Source organism: Microtus pennsylvanicus, chromosome 4 (assembly GCF_037038515.1).
Source record: "Microtus pennsylvanicus isolate mMicPen1 chromosome 4, mMicPen1.hap1, whole genome shotgun sequence".
Lineage (NCBI taxonomy): Eukaryota > Metazoa > Chordata > Mammalia > Rodentia > Cricetidae > Microtus > Microtus pennsylvanicus.
Genome location: NC_134582.1, coordinates 90,909,643 through 90,929,317, shown reverse-complemented (window position 1 = coordinate 90,929,317; position 19,675 = coordinate 90,909,643). Strand labels below are relative to the sequence as shown.

At 46.7% G+C, this 19,675-nt stretch overlaps 1 protein-coding gene across 1 annotated transcript; it reads right to left on the bottom strand.

Moving 5' to 3' along the window:
* Nucleotides 1–9,247: 9,247 nt before the first annotated feature.
* Nucleotides 9,248–15,837, bottom strand: Gcm2 (glial cells missing transcription factor 2). Its single transcript, XM_075970952.1, has 5 exons — nt 15,748–15,837; nt 12,246–12,498; nt 11,999–12,111; nt 11,127–11,252; nt 9,248–10,180 (listed from the first exon to the last, which is right to left on the bottom strand). Exons 1-5 carry the CDS (start codon nt 15,835–15,837, stop codon nt 9,248–9,250), a joined length of 1,515 nt encoding a protein of 504 aa, XP_075827067.1.
* Between the last annotated feature and the right edge of the window lie 3,838 nt (nt 15,838–19,675).

The following is a 19,675-nucleotide window of genomic DNA, read 5'->3' as shown; positions in this document are numbered from 1 at the left end:
TGTGTGCACAAGGGTGGAGGAGTGTGTGTGTGTGCACAGGGGTGGAGGAGTGTGTGTGTGCACAGGGGTGGAGAAGTGTGTGTGTGTGCACAGGGGTGGAGGAGTGTGTGTGTGTGTGTGCACAGGGGTGGAGGAGTGTGTGTGTGTGCACAGGGGTGGAGGAGTGTGTGTGTGCACAGGGGTGGAGGAGTGTGTGTGTGTGTGTGCACAGGGGTGGAGGAGTGTGTGTGTGTGCACAGGGGTGGAGGAGTGCGTGTGTGCACAGGGGTGGAGGAGTGTGTGTGTGCACAAGGGTGGAGGAGTGCGTGTGTGCACAGGGGTGGAGGAGTGTGTGTGTGTGTGTGCACAGGGGTGGAGGAGTGTGTGTGTGCACAGGGGTGGAGGAGTGTGTGTGTGTGCACAGGGTTGGAGGAGTGCGTGTGTGCACAGGGGTGGAGGAGTGTGTGTGTGTGTGCACAGGGGTGGAGGAGTGTGTGTGTGCACAGGGGTGGAGGAGTGTGTGTGTGCACAGGGGTGGAGGAGTGTGTGTGTGTGTGCACAGGGGTGGAGGAGTGCGTGTGTGCACAGGGGTGGAGGAGTGTGTGTGTGTGCACAGGGGTGGAGGAGTGTGTGTGTGTGCACAGGGGTGGAGGAGTGTGTGTGTGCACAGGGGTGGAGGAGTGTGTGTGTGTGCACAGGGGTGGAGGAGTGCGTGTGTGCACAGGGGTGGAGGAGTGTGTGTGTGTGCACAGGGGTGGAGGAGTGTGTGTGTGTGCACAGGGGTGGAGGAGTGTGTGTGTGTGTGCACAGGGGTGGAAGAGTGTGTGTGTGTGTGCACAGGGGTGGAGGAGTGTGTGTGTGCACAGGGGTGGAGGAGTGTGTGTGTGTGCACAGGGGTGGAGGAGTGTGTGTGTGTGTGCACAGGGGTGGAGGAGTGTGTGTGTGCACAGGGGTGGAGGAGTGTGTGTGTGTGCACAGGGGTGGAGGAGTGTGTGTGTGTGTGCACAGGGGTGGAGGAGTGTGTGTGTGCACAGGGGTGGAGGAGTGTGTGTGTGTGTGCACAGAGGTGGAGGAGTGTGTGTGTGTGTGTGCACAGAGGTGGAGGAGTGTGTGTGTGTGTGTGCACAGGGGTGGAGGAGTGTGTGTGTGTGTGTGTGTGCACAGAGGTGGAGGAGTGTGTGTGTGTGTGTGCACAGGGGTGGAGGAGTGTGTGTGTGTGCACAGGGGTGGAGGAGTGTGTGTGTGTGTGCACAGGGGTGGAGGAGTGTGTGTGTGTGTGTGCACAGGGGTGGAGGAGTGTGTGTGTGTGCACAGGGGTTGAGGAGTGTGTGTGTGTGCACAGGGGTGGAGGAGTGTGTGTGTGCACAGAGGTGGAGGAGTGTGTGTGTGTGTGTGCACAGGGGTGGAGGAGTGTGTGTGTGCACAGGGGTGGAGGAGTGTGTGTGTGCACAGAGGTGGAGGAGTGTGTGTGTGTGTGTGCACAGGGGTGGAGGAGTGTGTGTGTGTGTGTGCACAGGGGTGGAGGAGTGTGTGTGTGTGTGTGCACAGGGGTGGAGGAGTGTGTGTGTGCACAGGGGTGGAGGAGTGTGTGTGTGTGCACAGGGGTTGAGGAGTGTGTGTGTGTGCACAGGGGTGGAGGAGTGTGTGTGTGCACAGAGGTGGAGGAGTGTGTGTGTGTGTGTGCACAGGGGTGGAGGAGTGTGTGTGTGTGCACAGGGGTGGAGGAGTGTGTGTGTGCACAGGGGTGGAGGAGTGTGTGTGTGCACAGAGGTGGAGGAGTGTGTGTGTGTGTGTGCACAGGGGTGGAGGAGTGTGTGTGTGTGTGTGCACAGGGGTGGAGGAGTGTGTGTGTGTGTGTGCACAGGGGTGGAGGAGTGTGTGTGTGCACAGGGGTGGAGGAGTGTGTGTGTACACAGGGGTGGAGGAGTGCACGAGACTCCACTGTGATAGCGTGTCTAAAATACTGTAGAAAGAAGAACGGGTTTACCAAGGCTAGAGGGATGTGAGGGATGAGGAGTTCTAGGTCAATGGTTAGAACGTTTAAAAGAAAGTGCAAACCTTTCCCAAAGGACTTCTAAACAAGTCCCTTCATTTCCCCATTTGAGGAGGGTTTTCACTGTACTGACTATATGTTGATTCTTACTGGTGTTCATACTTGCTGTTTTTACAAGAGCAAGAAGGAAAGTCAATAGCATCCCTGCTGAATGGCATTGCAGAACTGGGACCCTCCACACCTGTCTTATGCTGTTCCCAGGGCTGTAGAGAGTCAGAGCGGGTCTATATTTAGAAGATCAAAAGACACAGCCCAAACACCTGGTAGAACAGACAAAAACATCTGTAAGGGACACTCCTGGAATCTCAGCGGGGCCCCAGGTGAGGGCTTGGAACCCGAGCCTGGCCTGTCAGCAGCAGGTGCATCGTTGTCCGGCTCACTTCTTTCCATCTCCAAATCAGTCCCCAGGCTGTCCTGCTTGGGAGGAAGTCATAAATTATATCACGTCAAGTATGTTGCTTCTGTCAAAAGGACACTGTGGAACTGATCGTTATCAATGCGTTTCTAGGGCCATTGACTTTGTTTATAGTTTTGTTCGTTGACTTAGAAAAATTTACAGTTACATGATATCCAGTCACTGCCCCAGAGAAAGTTCAAGGGCTCTGAAATACGATTTAAAATCTACTCAAGGGACGTGATGAAACTTAGTGATGGATGAAATGCTCGTTCTCACCCTCAGCCTCTCTGATTTCTCAAAATGAACAATTCTCGAGTTGCATCATCATGGGATTTGTGGGATATACGTTTCGAAGGAAGCACCCTCAGAAACCTATGCAGCTCTTTTTCAGTGTGGAAAGTCACTCTGACTTATACATTAAAAAGAATCATTGCACAAGCCTTTTTGGCATGGCTTCTATAGGACACCATTCTGAGGTTTTAAAGGTCTGTAATATTTAAGGACATTTATAGTCCTTTATGGAAGAAAGTTTATGGTGTTAACTTTACCAGTTAAATACATTAAAAATTAATTCACCAGGCATATAGGAACTCTCATGAACACGTGTAGAATAGGATGGGAGGATTATAGACTCCGCCTCTCTAGACTCATTTAAACTGGAGGATGACTTCATACAGAGGCTACTGTTTCCTTCTGGAAAACCCAAAGAATTCATGTTTTAAAAAATTGAAATAAAAAGTCCGACGAGATGCCAGATCTTGGGTACAGACTTTGTTGTGTTTTTATAGTTGTGTGTCCAGGTCACCACAACCTTGGTCAGCAGGCTGACTTGCCACAGTTCCCTGACATTCCTGGAGCCCGCAAGCGCTCATGTGCCTCTTCCTTTCTACCCATGGCAACTCACTGTATAATCTCACAAGAGCTGACTCATAGAGCCTGTGCTCTTTTATGTCTCATGACTTTTCCTCAACACATGATTTTTGGAGGTTACCTGCATAGCTGCGGTGAGCCGTAGCTCACTCTTGAATTCCCTGGTCCGAATTGCCTCTTGTTGGTCTGTGTTGGGTTAGTACAAAGCTGCCATGGTAACAACCCTTTACATATTTTGTGGAAATATATTTTTAATTGTTTGGGGGATGTCTCTGGAATTTCTGGGTCATAATGGGCATACGTTGAATGGTTTAAGATGTTTGCATTGTGGGGAGACTCTGCCAGTCATGCTAAGAGTTCAAGTCCTTCACTTTGCCACTATTAATCATGGTTCACTACAACAAATTAGCCATTTCCCCACCCCCCTCCCAAATCCCTGCTTTAATTCACATTTTCTGTGATCGATAGCACTTGGCCTGTGCATTTCATTTAATGGACATATTTATTGTTCTTGGCTTTCTATAAAGCAATGTTCAAGCAGGTGATGATATCTAAAAAAAGAACTTCACATTTGAGGACACTTCTTCTAACCTGTTGTCTATCTGCCCTATGATGGTGTTTGGTTTTTGTTTGTTTTAATTTCTGCCGTTTAATTTTCAGTTCTAGCCGTTTTTGTTTGTACGTATTTAGGGGGTGCAGCATGATAGTTGGGTTCACATACATGCTGTGTAATAGTAGAGTTGGGGTAACTGGCACACACAACTTTTTAAATATTGGCCATTTCCTCCTGCTGGGAGCCCTTCGGTGCTTCCTGTTTAGTTATTTGCAAAGCACCTGTTAAATCATTGCCAAATGTCCTTCTAGAACCATTTCATTGTGAGAGCTGTACTTAAGTACCAGATGTTGTTTTATCTTGGCCATAGAGGCTGTGCCTTAATCTATGCTATTCTACAAATAGCTATAGATTTCCTCCTCCTCCCTGCCCATACTTCTAATTCCCTTTCTCCATTTGTTTGTTTGTTTGTTTTTTAAAGACAGGATCTCGCTGCACAGCCTTGGCTAGTCTAAATTCACTACGTAACCAGGCTGACCTTGAACTTGCTAGGGAGGTCTCTACCACCACGTCAATCTTCTTAGATGGTTTGGTGTTTCTACAACAGAATACTTCAGGCCAGATACTATCTAAGAAGAAAACGATTTCTTATCATTTTGGTGCATAGAAAGTCCTGTATCAAGAAGCTGGCACCTGGCAAAGGTCTTCTTGCTATAGCAGAAAGCTAGAGGGTGACAGAGAGTAAGCCAGGGCTGTCCTTATTTCTCTAGCAAATCTGCTGGACATGAACCAGAGACACAGACCTTAGGATCTGATCTGTTTTTAGATGTCTTCCCTCTCAGCGACATCATGCTAGGGGACATACTCACACCGCAACACCTTTCTGCTTCACCTCCTTCCCTAGCAGTCATCACTGTGTGCCGTCTGTGCGCTTTCTTGTTGACAATTGCTGCATGTCAGCCTTTATAAACAGAATGTCAGCTCAGCCTGAGGGCTGGGATTGGGATTGGACCTGCTCCTTTCTTGTAGTTCTGGCACCCAGAATTAGTCTTGTGAAGTGGAGGCTCCAGATAGACTGTTAAATTAATGGTGCAAATGCTTTCAAGCTGGACCTGGTATTCCAAACCTGTAATCCCAGTTGCTAAGGATGCTGACGTAGGAAGATTAGAAGATTAAAGGTCTGCCTGGGCTTTATAGGGAGTTGAAGGCCAATTTAAGCAATTTAATGTGTCAAAAGTATAATAAACTTAGGCATGGTGGCACATGTCTTTAATCCAGCATTTGGGTGATAGAGGCAGGAGGATCTCTGTGAGTTCAAGGGCCAACCTGGTCCACAGAGTCAGTGTCAGGCCAGCCAAGTCTACATAGTGAAACCCCATAGAAAGATAGATGATAGATAGATAGGTAGATAGGTAGATAGATAGATAATAGATAGATGATAGACAGACAGACGGATAGAAAAAGGTTTGAAGATGCAGCTTAGTTGGCACCTAGAGAGGGGTGGGACTTTGATGAACATTTGCGTATTTGATACATAACAATTCTGTGGGTGGAGTGTTTGCTGTCATCATTCTACTGGCCAGGAAACCACACTCGGGGTGATTACAGGATAATCTAAGGTGCATGGTCAACCTCAAAGATAATAATCTAACCTCCCCAAATCAACGCTTCTCAGCTCAGAGATTTCTGCGGCACTACACTTCAGTGCCCTAAAGCTGATGTGGTCTGCAGGCACTGTCATCTCCAGTACAGAAGACACGCACAGACACCAACAAGAGGAGGGTGTTTGGGTGGATTCTTTTTTTATTGGATACGTCAAATTGAGTTGAGTCACTAATATAAAATCAGCCCTTTTATATTTTGTCATTAACAATTCTTATTATGTTCTCTCTGTCGTCTCTCTGTTTCTCTCTGTGTGTGTGGGGGCACGCGCATGCACGTGCTGTGTATACATGTTTATGTGGAGGTGTACAAGTGTGTACTTGTACATATGGCAGTCAGAGGTGGATGTTGTGCATCTTTCTCAGCAGCTCTCCACCTTCACTTTGAGACAGGGTCTCTCATTGATGAGCTCCAGGGATCCCCCTGGTGGCCCCCAGTGCACACTGCAGATGCTACTGCCATGCCTGCCTGACTTTCGTGTGGGTGTTGGGCTCAAACTTAAGTCCTCCTGCTGTGTGGCAAGCACTTTGCTGACTGGGTCAGCTCCCAACTCTGCGCTCTTTCTTGTTGTTGTCATTTGCTTTTTGAGGTGAGTCCTCACTGTGTGGCCCTGGCTGGCCTGTACTCATGGACTTCCTCCTGTTTCTGCCTCTGCCTCCTTCTCCGCCTCTGTCTTTGGAGTGCTGGGGTTAAAGCTGTGCACCACCACACCCGGCAGCCTTTAACATCTTAAATTACTTTTTGTCGGATATTTAGTTACCACCAAAAAAAAAAAAAGAAAGAAAGAAAAAGAAAGAAAAGAAGAGGATGATGATGGAAACGAGACTGTGAAAATGTGATAGACATTTGCAATGTTAGCCTCAAGGTCATTTTAAGTTACAAAAACAACAAAACAAAGCAAAACAAAACAAAGGATCTGAACCAGAAAAAAAACAAAACCCAAATCAAAAATCCCTTTTTCTTGTGCTTGTGTATCACTCACACTTGAACATGACACACCTGTGTGCATTATGTGCACATAGGAGCTCACCTTATGATGAACTTATACTCCAGCAGCCCCATTGTATGTTGTAAGTTTTCTGACAACGCCCTGCCCGAGCACCCTAGGTTAGCAACACACAAGAAGACAGCAAGTCACCCTCAGGTGGCTTTACTGGGAGCTCAGGTCACCGCTCAGTGTCATAAAACCTAGTCCATTGAAAACAGAGCCATGTTTCTTACTGAATGCCTCTGTTTGTACACCATTGTAAAGTCAAAACACTGTAAGTTGGGAACTATCCGGTGTGTGTGTGTGTGTGTGTGTGTGTGTGTGTGTGTGAGAGAGAGAGAGAGAGAGAGAGAGAGCACATGCATGTGCAGTGTCTCCTACTGGTTCTGTTACTCCAGACAACGCCCACTAATGTGAATCTCCCCGAATTTTCTGGCCTGAGCTGTCCAGGATGCCAGTCCCCTAAGTCGTACAGGGGTTAGGGTCTGCTGGGTCTGATGCCAGAATGACTTAAGTAAGTCCTCTGCCTATCTGGCTGAGGTTTGCAGAAAGCATCACTCAAGCTGTTTGGTCCTAGGTACCTTGATTGCCAGTTGGATTGTCCTCCACAGTGGGATAGCCCACTACGGCAAATGTCCAATCCAAACTGGAGAATTTGCCCTTTGTAACAACGGACAGCTACATATTAGAATGGATTTCTACTTAATTTGGACTTTCCTCTAGGAAACATTCAATCAGTCATTGGTCTTGGAATTGGAATTCCAGTTTATGTGTCTGTAGGATGTTGGATCATTTACCTTTTTGGACATACTTTCTTTATTTACCTTTGCTGACTATATTGACCTTTTTGAAAACGACTTGGAATTTATGTCTCCAGCCCAAGAAATAGTCAAATCAGACTGTGAGGTATTACCAGTCAGCAACCACTTTTAACCTACAATCTATGACAAATTCCTGAGCCTCACCTTGAATTTGTTTTCCTGGCATTTACACAAACGGATACAGGTCACTGGGGACATGGATTATTCTGTCATCGCTTGCTACTCCCTTGGTTCAGTGACTGCCTGGCGGTGTAGCATTTCACAGACTCAAGGCAACTTGTCCTCATCGGAGAACTGGATCTCCAGGGCACCCCAGGCATAGCAGACAGTCATAGATATTTCACACGAGAAACAGGGATGTTGCTAGCCACTGAATAGCTAGCAACAGGGCTAGGGACTACCAAACCCACCACATTTGTTAGGAAAGACAAACTCTTCCGTAGATTAACTTTATGTGCATTGGTACTCTTTTATCCAAATAAGTTTGGTTTTGTTAGCTTAGAAACCAGCAGGGCTAGTTGAAATGTGTCTAAACAGGTGCTGATTTCAATGTGTTTGTGTAGTGAGTTGCTCTTAGCAGCAAGTTATAGGTCTGAACTTCTGTCCTGAGTGATTCACGAAACAGAAGCTGTCTGGTGGAAACTGATGTTTGAAAAGCCACCTGCAGAAAGTGCCACAGTTGCACCTCCTGTCTCTGCCTTCAGAGCGCTGGGATTACAGGGGTGTGTTGACACAAACCATAGCTTTTACCTCAAAGGAAAGGAGAGATAATTTATTATGGAGCTACATATAAGTGAGCATTGTTTTTTGCCCCCAATATCATGTTCCAACACAGCAGTAGCAGTTTCATGAAGTTTCTATAGTAATCAAAGGAATGCATAAATCAAGGTAATTGAAAAATACATTTGTGAAAACAACAGTAGGCAGGTTATACAGTAAGGCAGAAAATACTTATATGGGCCCAGAAATTTATTTTTATGCTACTTGATAACATTCGTAGACTTTGGGGCAGTGGAAACTTGGGGTCTGTTTGTACATCCCAGACAGATTTACTCTACCATAAGTAATAAATGGCTACTAAGGGGATAAGGTCTCAGATCTGGCTCCAGACCCGAAACATTCCAGCGCTCAACATTAGAGACGTTCTCATCAGTTCATCAACTTTGTGGAATCTTTAACACGGGGCAAAGCTTTGCAGTTTTATATTTAAATCTACTTGATTTACAAATTTATCAGTTGATTATGAAAAAGCCTGCAGGGTAAGCTTCAGACATTTCTCTAAGTCTCCATTCTGAAGTGACTTAAACAGCCTCTTGATGCTGCCCGCAGCTGTGGGAAGTTCCCTAACAGTCTAAAATGAAAAGGGGAAAGGCTAAGAATGAGAATCGGGATCTTAGCTGGCAAGCTAAGGAAAGTCAGGCCTGAGCATTACAGGCCTCCAGCTCACTCTTTTGTTCATTTGGGAAACTCACACTCCTAATAGCCTCTGTGGTGTGGCGGGTTTCAGAATGCTGTGCAAAACCCCAGCATGCTGTCTGTCATTTCCCACTGAGGTCCTTAGCTTACTCTTAGACTAACTCTGATCTCTCTGTGTGTGTAGATATATGTGTGTATAAAACATACAAAATGAACCATCTCAACAATTGGTAGTTAACCCTTTCGCATGTATTTTCTTTTTTTTTAATTTTTTTAAAAATATTTATTTATTATGTATACAATATTCCTTCCATGTATGCCTGCAGGCCAGAAGGGGCACCAGATCTCATTACAGATGGTTGTGAGCCACCATGTGGTTGCTGGGAATTGAACTCAGGACCTTTGGAAGAGCAGGCAATGCTCTTAACCACTGAGCCATCTCTCCAACCCTTGCATGTATTTTCTTGCATGCACTTTATTATCATGGGGTGTGTACCCTGGAATCCTTCTAAAATTCCTCACTATCAAAGTTAAAAGGCTGCCCTGTCCTATCCAAGTAGCCGACCACAGAGCCCATCCCAGACAGACACACATCCCATGCATCTCCTCCCTCTGTCCTGAAGGGATCTGCCTCTTGAGGAGAGGCCAGAGCGCATCTGAGGACCTGGCAATCTCCCGGGAGTTTCACAGGGGCTCTCTTTGAAGGAGAGGCTGCCTGCATGGTTGCATCTGGAGGGTCTAAGGCTTGCGGGTAGATGGGCACTGGGAGGTTTTCAGAAGCATAGGTGCAGCTGGCGAGGCTGCTGACCTCCTGCATGCTGTCACTGTGTTTCAGGGCAGGGTGCTGGTAAGCCTGGTAGGCCACTGTGGTGGTGATCACGGTCTGCAGGGCCTGGGTTCCTGCTGGTGGCCTTGGCAGGTACCTGCAGGGCAGCTCTGGGTTGTAATAAGGGCATGTGGTCACAGCCTGGCATTGCCCATAATCAACCCTCTCTTCAAGGCCAGGTTTCCCATGTGTAGGTTTCCAGCCATGGTATTTAGCTGTGAAATCCAAGCTGCTCTCGTAACTGCTGTATGAACTGACATTGTATTGTAGTGAGTTTAGGTGAACCCAATCTGTGCTATCAGGGTTACCAGAAGGATCTTTATACAGGGTAGGATATGGATTTGGTCCTGTGCCCACAGGACCTGCCAATTCATAGCTCCAAGGTGGTCTGGGCAAGTAGATGCTTGGATTTGAATATTTCTGAAAGGGTAGCGTTACATCTCCTTGAAAGGTGGGGAGGTCACAGGTAACTCCGAGAACATCAGAGTTTGGGAAGGAAGGGCAGGACTGGTCTGTCATAGAGAAGTTGGTATCAGCAATCATATCAAGCCGTTCTGTGGGTTCCAGGGCAGGCATGCTACTGAGGTTTCCACTGATGTCCTGAGGGTTTCCTACCTAAAAAAAAAGGCACAAATACAGACATATGACACACAACACACACCATGACATATAATATGTACATTATTTGGACCTTGTCATCTACAGCCACCACATAAATAAAATACACCACCTGCAGTTGGGCTCTGTGTAGTGAACCATGCCCTGCTAAGGTTCACAATTTGGTCCCGGGGTCCAGAGGTTGCTGATGGATGTACTGAACTAGGAAGGTTTCCCAGTAGCCAGGCAGGGTGGGGCTGAGCAACGGTTGTGCCTGTTCTCATCCGAGTGCTCCTAATAGCGGAGGCACAGGAACCACTCAGACCTGTCTTTAAGTCCTGTCCCATTCCTTCCCAACCAAACTGCTGCTTGACTTTCTCTGGGCCTTGGATCAGCATTTAAAATACAAGTTTTAGCTGTAGCCAGCTCTTCAGGGGGTTTCTGTAGCCCTGGCGTGCATGAACTCTTAGGTGAGCGCTTGGCCTGAGGAAGGGCTTGAACCATGTCAGGAGCTGCTCTGTTCAGGCTCTCTGCCTGCTCAGCATGTTTTGGTAGAAACACAAATTTGATCAAGTTGCGTAGGGAAAACTTATCTGTTCCTTCAAAAACACTGCTGCTAGTGCTTGGATCTTAAGTGTCCCCCGACAATTTTTGTGTTTTATGCTTGGTCGCCAGGGTGAAACCATCAGAAGATGGCGGACTCTTCAAGCACTGGGGTCTAGTAGGAGATTATAGGTCACTGGGGGTGTGTCCTCCGCGGAGGTGTGAAGAATCGGCTCCCTCTTCTCCTTTGTTCTCCTTTGTCTCAGGTGATGAGGGAAAGAGAGTCTCCCATCATGCACTCCTCACCGTGATGAACTGCTTTATCGCTGGCTCCAAAGCAAGGGTCACTGGAACCGGAATGAAACTTCCAAAACCATGAACCCAAACAAACCTATCCCCGGGTGGTGTCAGTCACCATTACCTCAGGCTCTCTGGAGCTCCTCTTCTGGGGTTGGTAGAAAGAGGCCATCTGTCTCTTGAAGGCACTTCTTCTAGCTTCTGTCTCAGACTTACTCTCTGGTCTGGGGTGATCATGAACCCCTTTGGCCTGTGTTAATGAAGACATCGAACTGTCTGTCCGTTTTTCTAGAAGGAAGCCAGCTGTGCTGGGAGCTGGTTCAAACCAGATGATGTCTTTCCCTGATTGTTTTTGTTGTTGTTGTTTGTTTTGTTTTGTTTATTTAGTTAGTTTTTAACTTTTCTTTAAAACTGCAAAGTTATTCAAACTAAAACAGCACCAAATACTAGACATAGTAGCTGGGCATGATAGTTCCTGCCTGTTATCCCAGTATTCCTGTTATCCCAGGTTCAGCGTATGTATGAAGACATTCTGGGCTACATAGTGAGTTCCAGGCCATCCTGGGCTACCTGTCAGGACCCTGTTTCTTGAAGGAAAAAAAAGTCGACAAGAACAATAAGTATCTTAAAAGGTAATTGGCAACCCACTTATTCTCTCAAATGAGTGTGACTGGGTTCATATATCTGACCATCAAGAGCACAGCAAGTCATGCAAAGTGGCACACGGCTGTGATTCCAGCACACGGCTGGCTAAGATCGTGAGTTCAAGGTCAGCTTAAGCTACCTAGCAAGTACCAGATCAGACTCGGTTGTTCAGGCAAACCCTGTCTGGGAAACAACAAAATCTAGCCAAGGGCCCATAACTTGATTTCTGGGAAACCAGTGAGCTTACAGGGTATTGGTAGTTTAATCTCCAGGACAGATTTGCGGCGGTTTGCCCCACGTTGTGTGATAGAAATATTCAGTATAAATGGTGTCCTGGCCCGCCCCATTTACCTGAAAAAATATTGCGTTGCCATCAAGTCGCCAGAAGTTGGTGACTGGGTATCCACTGTGCCCTCGGCAAGGAACCAGCTCCAAAGCTGAGTGACAGTTGGGACAAGTTTTCTCTGCAAATCCCAGAGGGAGAAATATTAAGCTCAACCTGCAACCCAGAACATTCTGAAGGAAGCGAGGTGACATGAACGGGGAACAGAGAACCCAGGGCTCCAAAGCCACCCTTTCTGCGCCTTCCCGCCCTCACGCTGCTGCTTCAGCCGGGCCTTGTCGCAGATGGCTGGCCGCAGCTGCAGAAGCGAGCCATCCTGCAGGGCGCAGGCGCGTGCGCACACCACCACGCCCAGGCAGGACTTCTTGAGGATGTGGCCATTGTGGTTGTTGGTGTTGCGCATGGCCCAGCCACTCAGGTGGCGCTGAGCCTTCTTCTCCTGGCTGCTGTAGATGAAGCGCACGTAGCCATCGGGCCACTCCCGGAAGTGGTCAAAGTGGGCTGGTTCCTGGGAAAAGATGACCAACAGGAGAGGGCTTAGGGAGCCTGAATCACAGGCACCCTGCCTTTAACTTCCTCCAAGCACTGGAGGAAGACAAAACAGGTTTTTGTTGTTGTTGTTTGTTTGTTTTTGTAAATCCAGAAGTCTTCATACCCCCAAATTATTCTAGTATTCAGTGAAAATCGCCAACCACATGCCTGGCGGATCTGAAATAATGCATGTTTATGAAGTACTCATAAGGTTTCTAAGTGGCGTATGAGTATTAAGACATCCAACCTTCATAGGACATGTGAACATTAGAGACAATTATCAGGCCCATTTTATAGACTAAAATGGAGACCAGAGAGGTCAATTGACTTGCCAAAGTTCACACAGCTACCAGGGCCTGTCTACAAATGTCTGAGCTGCCTGGGTTTCTTGTGGCTAACATTCCATTTTTTGATGTGCTTAGATGCTGAAACATTTTCAAATCTTCAGAGTGCTTTCCTGCACAGTTTAATTTGTGATATCTTGAAGTCAGTACTTTTTCTCCAAAAGCACTTGGCACTCTGTCATAAACCTGTCAATCATGCCAACCATGGTCCTGGGAGCGACAAACCTCAGAGGTAGCAAGCTCTTTCTGCACACTTGCCTTAGTTCTGCAAGCTTCAAAAGGTCTCTGATGAAGGCACTAATCCTCAGAAGAAATTGGGAGTTTTGGGGGACTAGAGACCATGCCTGACACCGGACTACCTGCCACAACCTGAGCAACATGGAATTGCCATCCTCCTCAACAAAGAACCATAGTTTGGGATAATGTGTCATATCTAAGATATAGATTATCAATTTAGCATCTGTGTCTGATGGCCTTTGCCTCATGCTTTATTTAAAATACGATAAATGTTCTTTTTTTTTTTTTTTGAGGCAAGCTATCGATAGTCCAGGCTGGCCTCACTATATAGCTGAGGATAACCTTGAACTCTTGATCCTCCTGCTTTCGCGTCTTGAGTGTGTTAGGCTTATGGGTGTGGCTGTGTGCCACCACCCCCTTGACTTTCTTCATGCACTAGAAGATAAAAGTACACTTTAACTTCTGAATTTTACATCTCAGCAAATGTCAAAATATAAGGTAAATATTCTGTTTATTGAAAAGCTATTCTTTGGATCTACAGACAGCTCATTTTTTTTTCTGGACAACAGTCAATATCTAAATTGATGACCCAAACCTCCAAGACAGAGGAAATGCTTCAAGTTCATCTCTTCTAGGAGAATGGGCACAGAGCATAACACAAAGAAAACCAAAAGACAAGGCAGGAATGACTGGCTGCACATATTTTCTCCCCATGCATTGACTGAATGCAATTTGGGGACATTTTTCTCCTTGAACAATCTCAGGTGATATAGAGCAAGGCAAAATTAAAATATTTACAACCGCCTGGCTGCTCTAAAGCTTTTAACTCTTTGCCTCCATTCTGTATTTGATTTTATGCTTGTTTCTAACTGTGTGTGTGTCTGTGTGCCTGCGTGTGTACCTGGAATTAGGTTTCATTTCCTCTAATATGTCAACAGCAGTCGCACGCACACAGACACACACTATAGGGATGACAGTGGACCTGAGGGAAATCTGAGGTCGTTATCTAATCTCATTGCTTGAGGACAGGACAGAGACTAACAAAAATTCAAGGTCCCTCTCAAGGTCACATAACCAGTTTTGCTCACTCACCCAGTTAGTCAGAAGGGCTAGAATGATAAGTTTCTCACGTGTATGTGTGTGTGTGTGTATGCGCGCGCATGTGCATGTGTGTGTGTGTGTGTGTGTGTGTGTAAGGGGGGTTGTGTTGTTATTGCTGTTTATGCCCAGTGTGCCTGTCCACCCTCACATGCTTGATATATCCCCAATTAAGAACCAGATTCCCTGGGCCAATGAGATGGCATAGCAGGTAAAGGACTTGCCTTGCAAACCTGACCATCTGAGTTAAAAATTTGAATCCTATGAAAGAAAGTGCTTACTTATGAAAGTCACCCTCTGACCTCCACACTCACATACATCATGACATGAACATGCTTACGTCTACAAGTGCACATACATGATATGCACAATAAAATTCCTCCTAAAATAAAAATAATTCCCTTTCACCCAGGAAATCTACACATCTTTGAGGTCATGTCCTTATTGCATCATTTGGATCTGATTCATTTTCAAAAGGCAAGATTAGATTGTTTCCTACGGAAATTTACGGTGACGCAAGACAGTAGCAATGGGACACACATACTGTGGTCTATTTTCAGGGCAGTTGCTCTGTGAAACGCTAAAGAGTACAAGTTGAACACAAGTAAGTCAAACTCTCCACACATATGCACATAGAAATAATGCTGAATTCTACCAGAGGCTCCATAGCTTGCGCACACACCTCTCTTTTCTGGGTATCATAGCATAGAGGTCAAATAAACACCAAGTCTCAAACCCTGAACCTGGACTATCCTGGAATCCACCTTCACAACTGCTAGGAAACCAGATCCTCTCCAGCCCCTAAATGCGCCTGTGCACCCATGAACACTACACACACACACACTGCAGGACTGACTTGAAAGTCATTAGTTTTAACCGAACACAAGTTTCTGAGTTCATTTCCTGAACTTGGCTCTGATAATGAAAAACAAATTTACCCTGAGTGAATGATCGCTTAGCGAAGTGAGTGTGGGACCGAGGTGGCTTCACGGGTGGCGGAGTACTTTCAGTAAATTACTCCAGTCTGGACATTTGTTTCAGATTACAGTCACCTCCCAGGGTCTGAATTGGTCATGTGAGAGTCGGTGGTCCTTACATTTGCTGAGATTTCTCCAGAACTCTCTCTCTCTCTCTTGAACTTTGAATAAGCAAATAGGAGTGGATTTTTGTTGTTTTGTTTTGAAATGAGGTTTGTTAAGTGGCCCAGGTTGGCCTTGAATTTGCGGCAATCTTCCTGCTTCAGCCTCCAAGAAAAAGAGACTCCATTTCTGCCTTGGCTCAGAGAATGGAGGTAGAATGGAGAGTCTGGCCTGACCACTTAGGAACATAGATCTGTATTTCTGCTGCTTTTGTTTAGAGTTTCAGTTTACGCGCGAGTAAATTGCTGTAAGTAGGAACATCTCTAAACCGAATTCTGCTTTCTGTAGAGTCCAGCTTCCCTGCATACCTGAAGACCTTGTGGTCTCAACATGAATTAACTTGCAGTTTCCCTTCTGGCTGGATAGTGTCATTGTCACATTTTACCCAAAGCACAGTGTCTCCCTCACCTGAGGCATCTGTGGATCGTTGATGTCCCACGTGAGTTTCATCCCGTAGGAAAGCAAGGAGTCTGTGTCCTGTGTGGTGTCCGCTGGCATCTGCAGGGACCTCCAGGGCTCTCGAGCCAGGATCCTGAAAGAGAAATAAAAGCCAGGAGTATGCAGGGTGACTCCTTCCCCAAAATGAGAAGTAGGCTGAGGGGGGTGAGTGAGAGGAGAGGAGGAGGAGGAGGAGTAGAAGGAGGAGGGAGGAGAAAGGTAGGAGGGGGGCAAAGACGGGGGGGGGGAGAAACAGAGAGAGACACACACACAAGACATACATACATACACACACACACACACACACACACACACACACACAGAGAGAGAGAGAGAGAGAGAGAGAGAGAGAGAGAGAGAGAGAGAGAGAACACCCAGGTGGTGCCCTGTCTTTGGTTATGGTGTTGAAATGTCTTCCTCTGAAGGCTAGCATCTTTAAACAGGTTCATATCTGACCACTCTGCCTCTACCGGACAACCTCTCCAGCACCTGAAGCCCCAGCATCTATAAACAGGTTTATATCTGACCCACCCTGTCGCTCTGCCTCTACCGGACAACCTCTCCAGGGTCTGAAGCCCCAGCAGTCAGCAGCAGGTTTCTCCGTCTAGCCAGAGCCAAGAATTCAGGGGAGAGTTAAAGTGAACTCCCGAGCGAAGGGAAACTGAAGCTAAGGAGGTGGCTGAGTGGAGCAAGTAGGACAGCTTCATTTTTGCTGCAAACCATCAGCGACTGCTTGTTAACCACTCTGCTACTTCTGGAGCGGGCTTGGATTGGGGCTCTGGAAGCAAAGGGTTCCAACAAAGTCTCCCCAGAGCTCTGAGCAGTGGGAAAAGTGAGGGAGCCTGGAGAGGCAGCAGTGGCACCTGCAGCCTAGGGGTCAGCCTCCTTGGAGCTCTGGGTTCTTGTAGAAGTTGCTGTTCCAAAGTCTGCGCTGAGGCTTGGTCAGAGAGTAAGTTTAGCATTCCAGTGAGTTCTCAAGTCTAGGCACACGTCAGGCTGGGACAGTCCCGACCCCCAGAAAAAGTGAATCTGGAGGCTGGGGCCACGTGACTTTAGGATAGATGGGTAGGGCGGGAGGAGAGTCAACTCTGCAGTTGGAGCTCTGAGCCCCTCTCCTCTCTCTCGGCCAGCCTTCATAGTTAAAGAGAGAGAGAGACCAGGGGTGTATGAGCTCTCAGCTGTCACCCATAAGAGCACCCATGTTAAACAGACTGTATTACCACTGTCATTACTATCCCCAGGAAATCATCTTTATCCTCCGTGGCTTTGGAGGACCAGAAAACCGTTGTCTAGAAAGCTGAAGCTTCCCCAACTAAGGCGACTTTTCTCTTTCATTTTTCTTTTTGATAGATCTGGCACCCAGGACACTCAACATTAGAAAACCACAAGCCAATCTCTCTCTCTCTCTCTCTCTCTCTCTCTCTCTCTCTCTCTCTCTCTGTGTGTGTGTGTGTGTGTGTGTGTGTGTGTGTCTCTCTCCTTCCTCCTCTCCTCTCTTCCTCTCTTGGGCCACTGCTGCTGTGTGGGATCCCGGACCACGAGCAAAGGTGGGCTTCCAGAATCATCTCCTCCTCTGGCTTGCTTTGAAGCCGGCATGCTTCCATTGTCGTCCGCAGCCAAAACAAATGAAAATGTAAGTAAGTAAATAAGTAGATACGCAAATAAATAAATAAATGAATAAATGAATAAATAAATAAATAAATAAATAAATAAATAAATATATAAACAAATAAAATTGAGAGACCAGATCCCACAGGTCACTGTTAGAGGAGGTGTTTCCAGCTCAGGTGCTCACTGGCATCTCAGACCCGGCAGCGCAGCTTGAGTCTCACTTTGCTTGGGCAGTGCCAGGCAAGCGCCTCCTGAGGGAGCAATCCCAGATTCTGTGCAAACCCCGAAAGGGCTGGTGCGTTTTACCGCCGGCGTTTCTGCGCAATAACCTCAGGAAAAGGATCTCCAGAGCCTCAACCTCCCAGTCAAGAGCTTGCTCAGTAGAAAGTCAGGCTTCACCACAGCCTACCCACGGGTCAGGACCAGGAGTGAGAGAAGCGGGGAGGCTGCCCGCTGGGAGCATTTCCTGAGCTTTCTTCCTCCAGCTCGAAGCTGGAATCTTATTTTAAATGCAAAAAATCTTATCAGATGTGATTTGTCAATCTTCAGAACGGCTCACCGAAGTTCTTTTCTAAAAGTCGCTCTCGCAGGGACCTTACTGAAGTGTAGCTGGGGACAGCACTGTGTCTTCACTTTTCACTGGGACGGTGGGGGTCCAGGCTACTTCCGCCATTCAGTTGCTTTATTTTGTTGGCTTGGCTTTCAAAATTAAGTTTAAACTATTGATTGTTTTAAAAACAAATTTAAACCTTAAAATTAAATGTGACAGCTTAAGACAGCTTATGTTTTTGAATATATTAAAAATAACTTCAAAGGCGGCCATTTAACACGACCGCTGAAAACGTATAAAGATCAATTTCTGGCCACGCGGCAAACATCGTTAGAATGTTCCTCCTCTCTATGCTTTTGGAAGATTCCTAGAGCCGATTCTTCAAAAACATAAATGATGGGCCCACGAATCAGCTTAATGGGTGAAAGTACTCGCTGAACAAGCGTAAAGGTCTGAGTTGGACCCTGAGAAAAGGGAACAGACTCCTGGAGGTTGGTGCTCTGACCTCTGCCACACAAATAGAACACGCAACTTTATGTTAAAGGCAGACTAATTTGTTTGGGGGGAGGGAGGAAACAACTCCCCTCCAATGTCCTCAGCCCAGGGTGATGGTGCAATCCTGTAATGCCAGTAGCTGAGAGAAAGATGCAAGAGGACCAAAGGTTTGAGGCCATAACAGGTTACATGAGACCTGGTCTCAGAAAACAAAAATGAAACAGCAAGAAGGTATTTAGTTTGTGAAGAATTCAAACATGTGCTTCGGGTTACCCTATAATTGTGTGGGGGTAAAAGAAGCTAATCAAAGTGAAAATATCAATAAGTTATGGTGTATTGATGCTTCTCATTGCTTTTAATAATATCTGAAGATTGGGATGCATTGCCACTGTAGGGTTCGGGAGTATCTAATTTCTTCCAAATTCTGAAAATGATATTTCCTGTCTAATGTTAAAAATTGACTTTTATTCTCTGAAGTGAAATACATTTCAGTTGCATTTCGACTGCCGCTTCTTAGAGGTGATGCTTTCTTCCCCACCTCGGTATTTGCACTGCTGTAAGATATTCTGCCTTCCTGTCCGCCGCCGCATTCTTGACCGCTATTTAATATGCAAGAATCTGTTATTCAAGGAAGGAGCAAGCCTCTGAATTCGCAAGGTTTAGGTTAAAATAGGTAAAATAACTGCAGTGTATTGATATCACAATTTTCTGGGAGCTGATCTGTTCAGTACTGGTTAGATAAGCTGACACGGTTACAGTTTATACAGGGATTTAAACAGGGATTATAGATACATGTGTTTTTTTGTTCATGTAGGCAAACGTCTTCTGTAGCTTGGGGGTACAGATGGAGCTCCGGATCAGTCTAGAGTGCAGAATGAGACCCTGAAACTAAATCAAACCCAAGCCCCCACAGCTTGGTTAGATTCCAGAGAGAAGTAAACGTCAAAGGCGTTAGGCACAGGGTGCGAGTTCAGAACTTCCGCAGGTGTGCGCCCAAGTCCGCAGCCTGACCCTGTTGTTCTAGGTACACGTGCTTTCTAAGATCACAGACACCGGAGGCTTGTAGAGTTCAGGAGCAGGTTCATCAAATTGGAGTTCCTGGAGCAGACTGAGCTCCAAGAGTCATCTGCGACTATTTCTCGCTTTGCTCACAGTGGGGATCTCGGACTAGCTGAGGCGGGAGCGGTGCTGTGCAGCTGGGCTAGCAGACCCTCCGGAGGCAGTGTGGCCTGAAACCTCGAG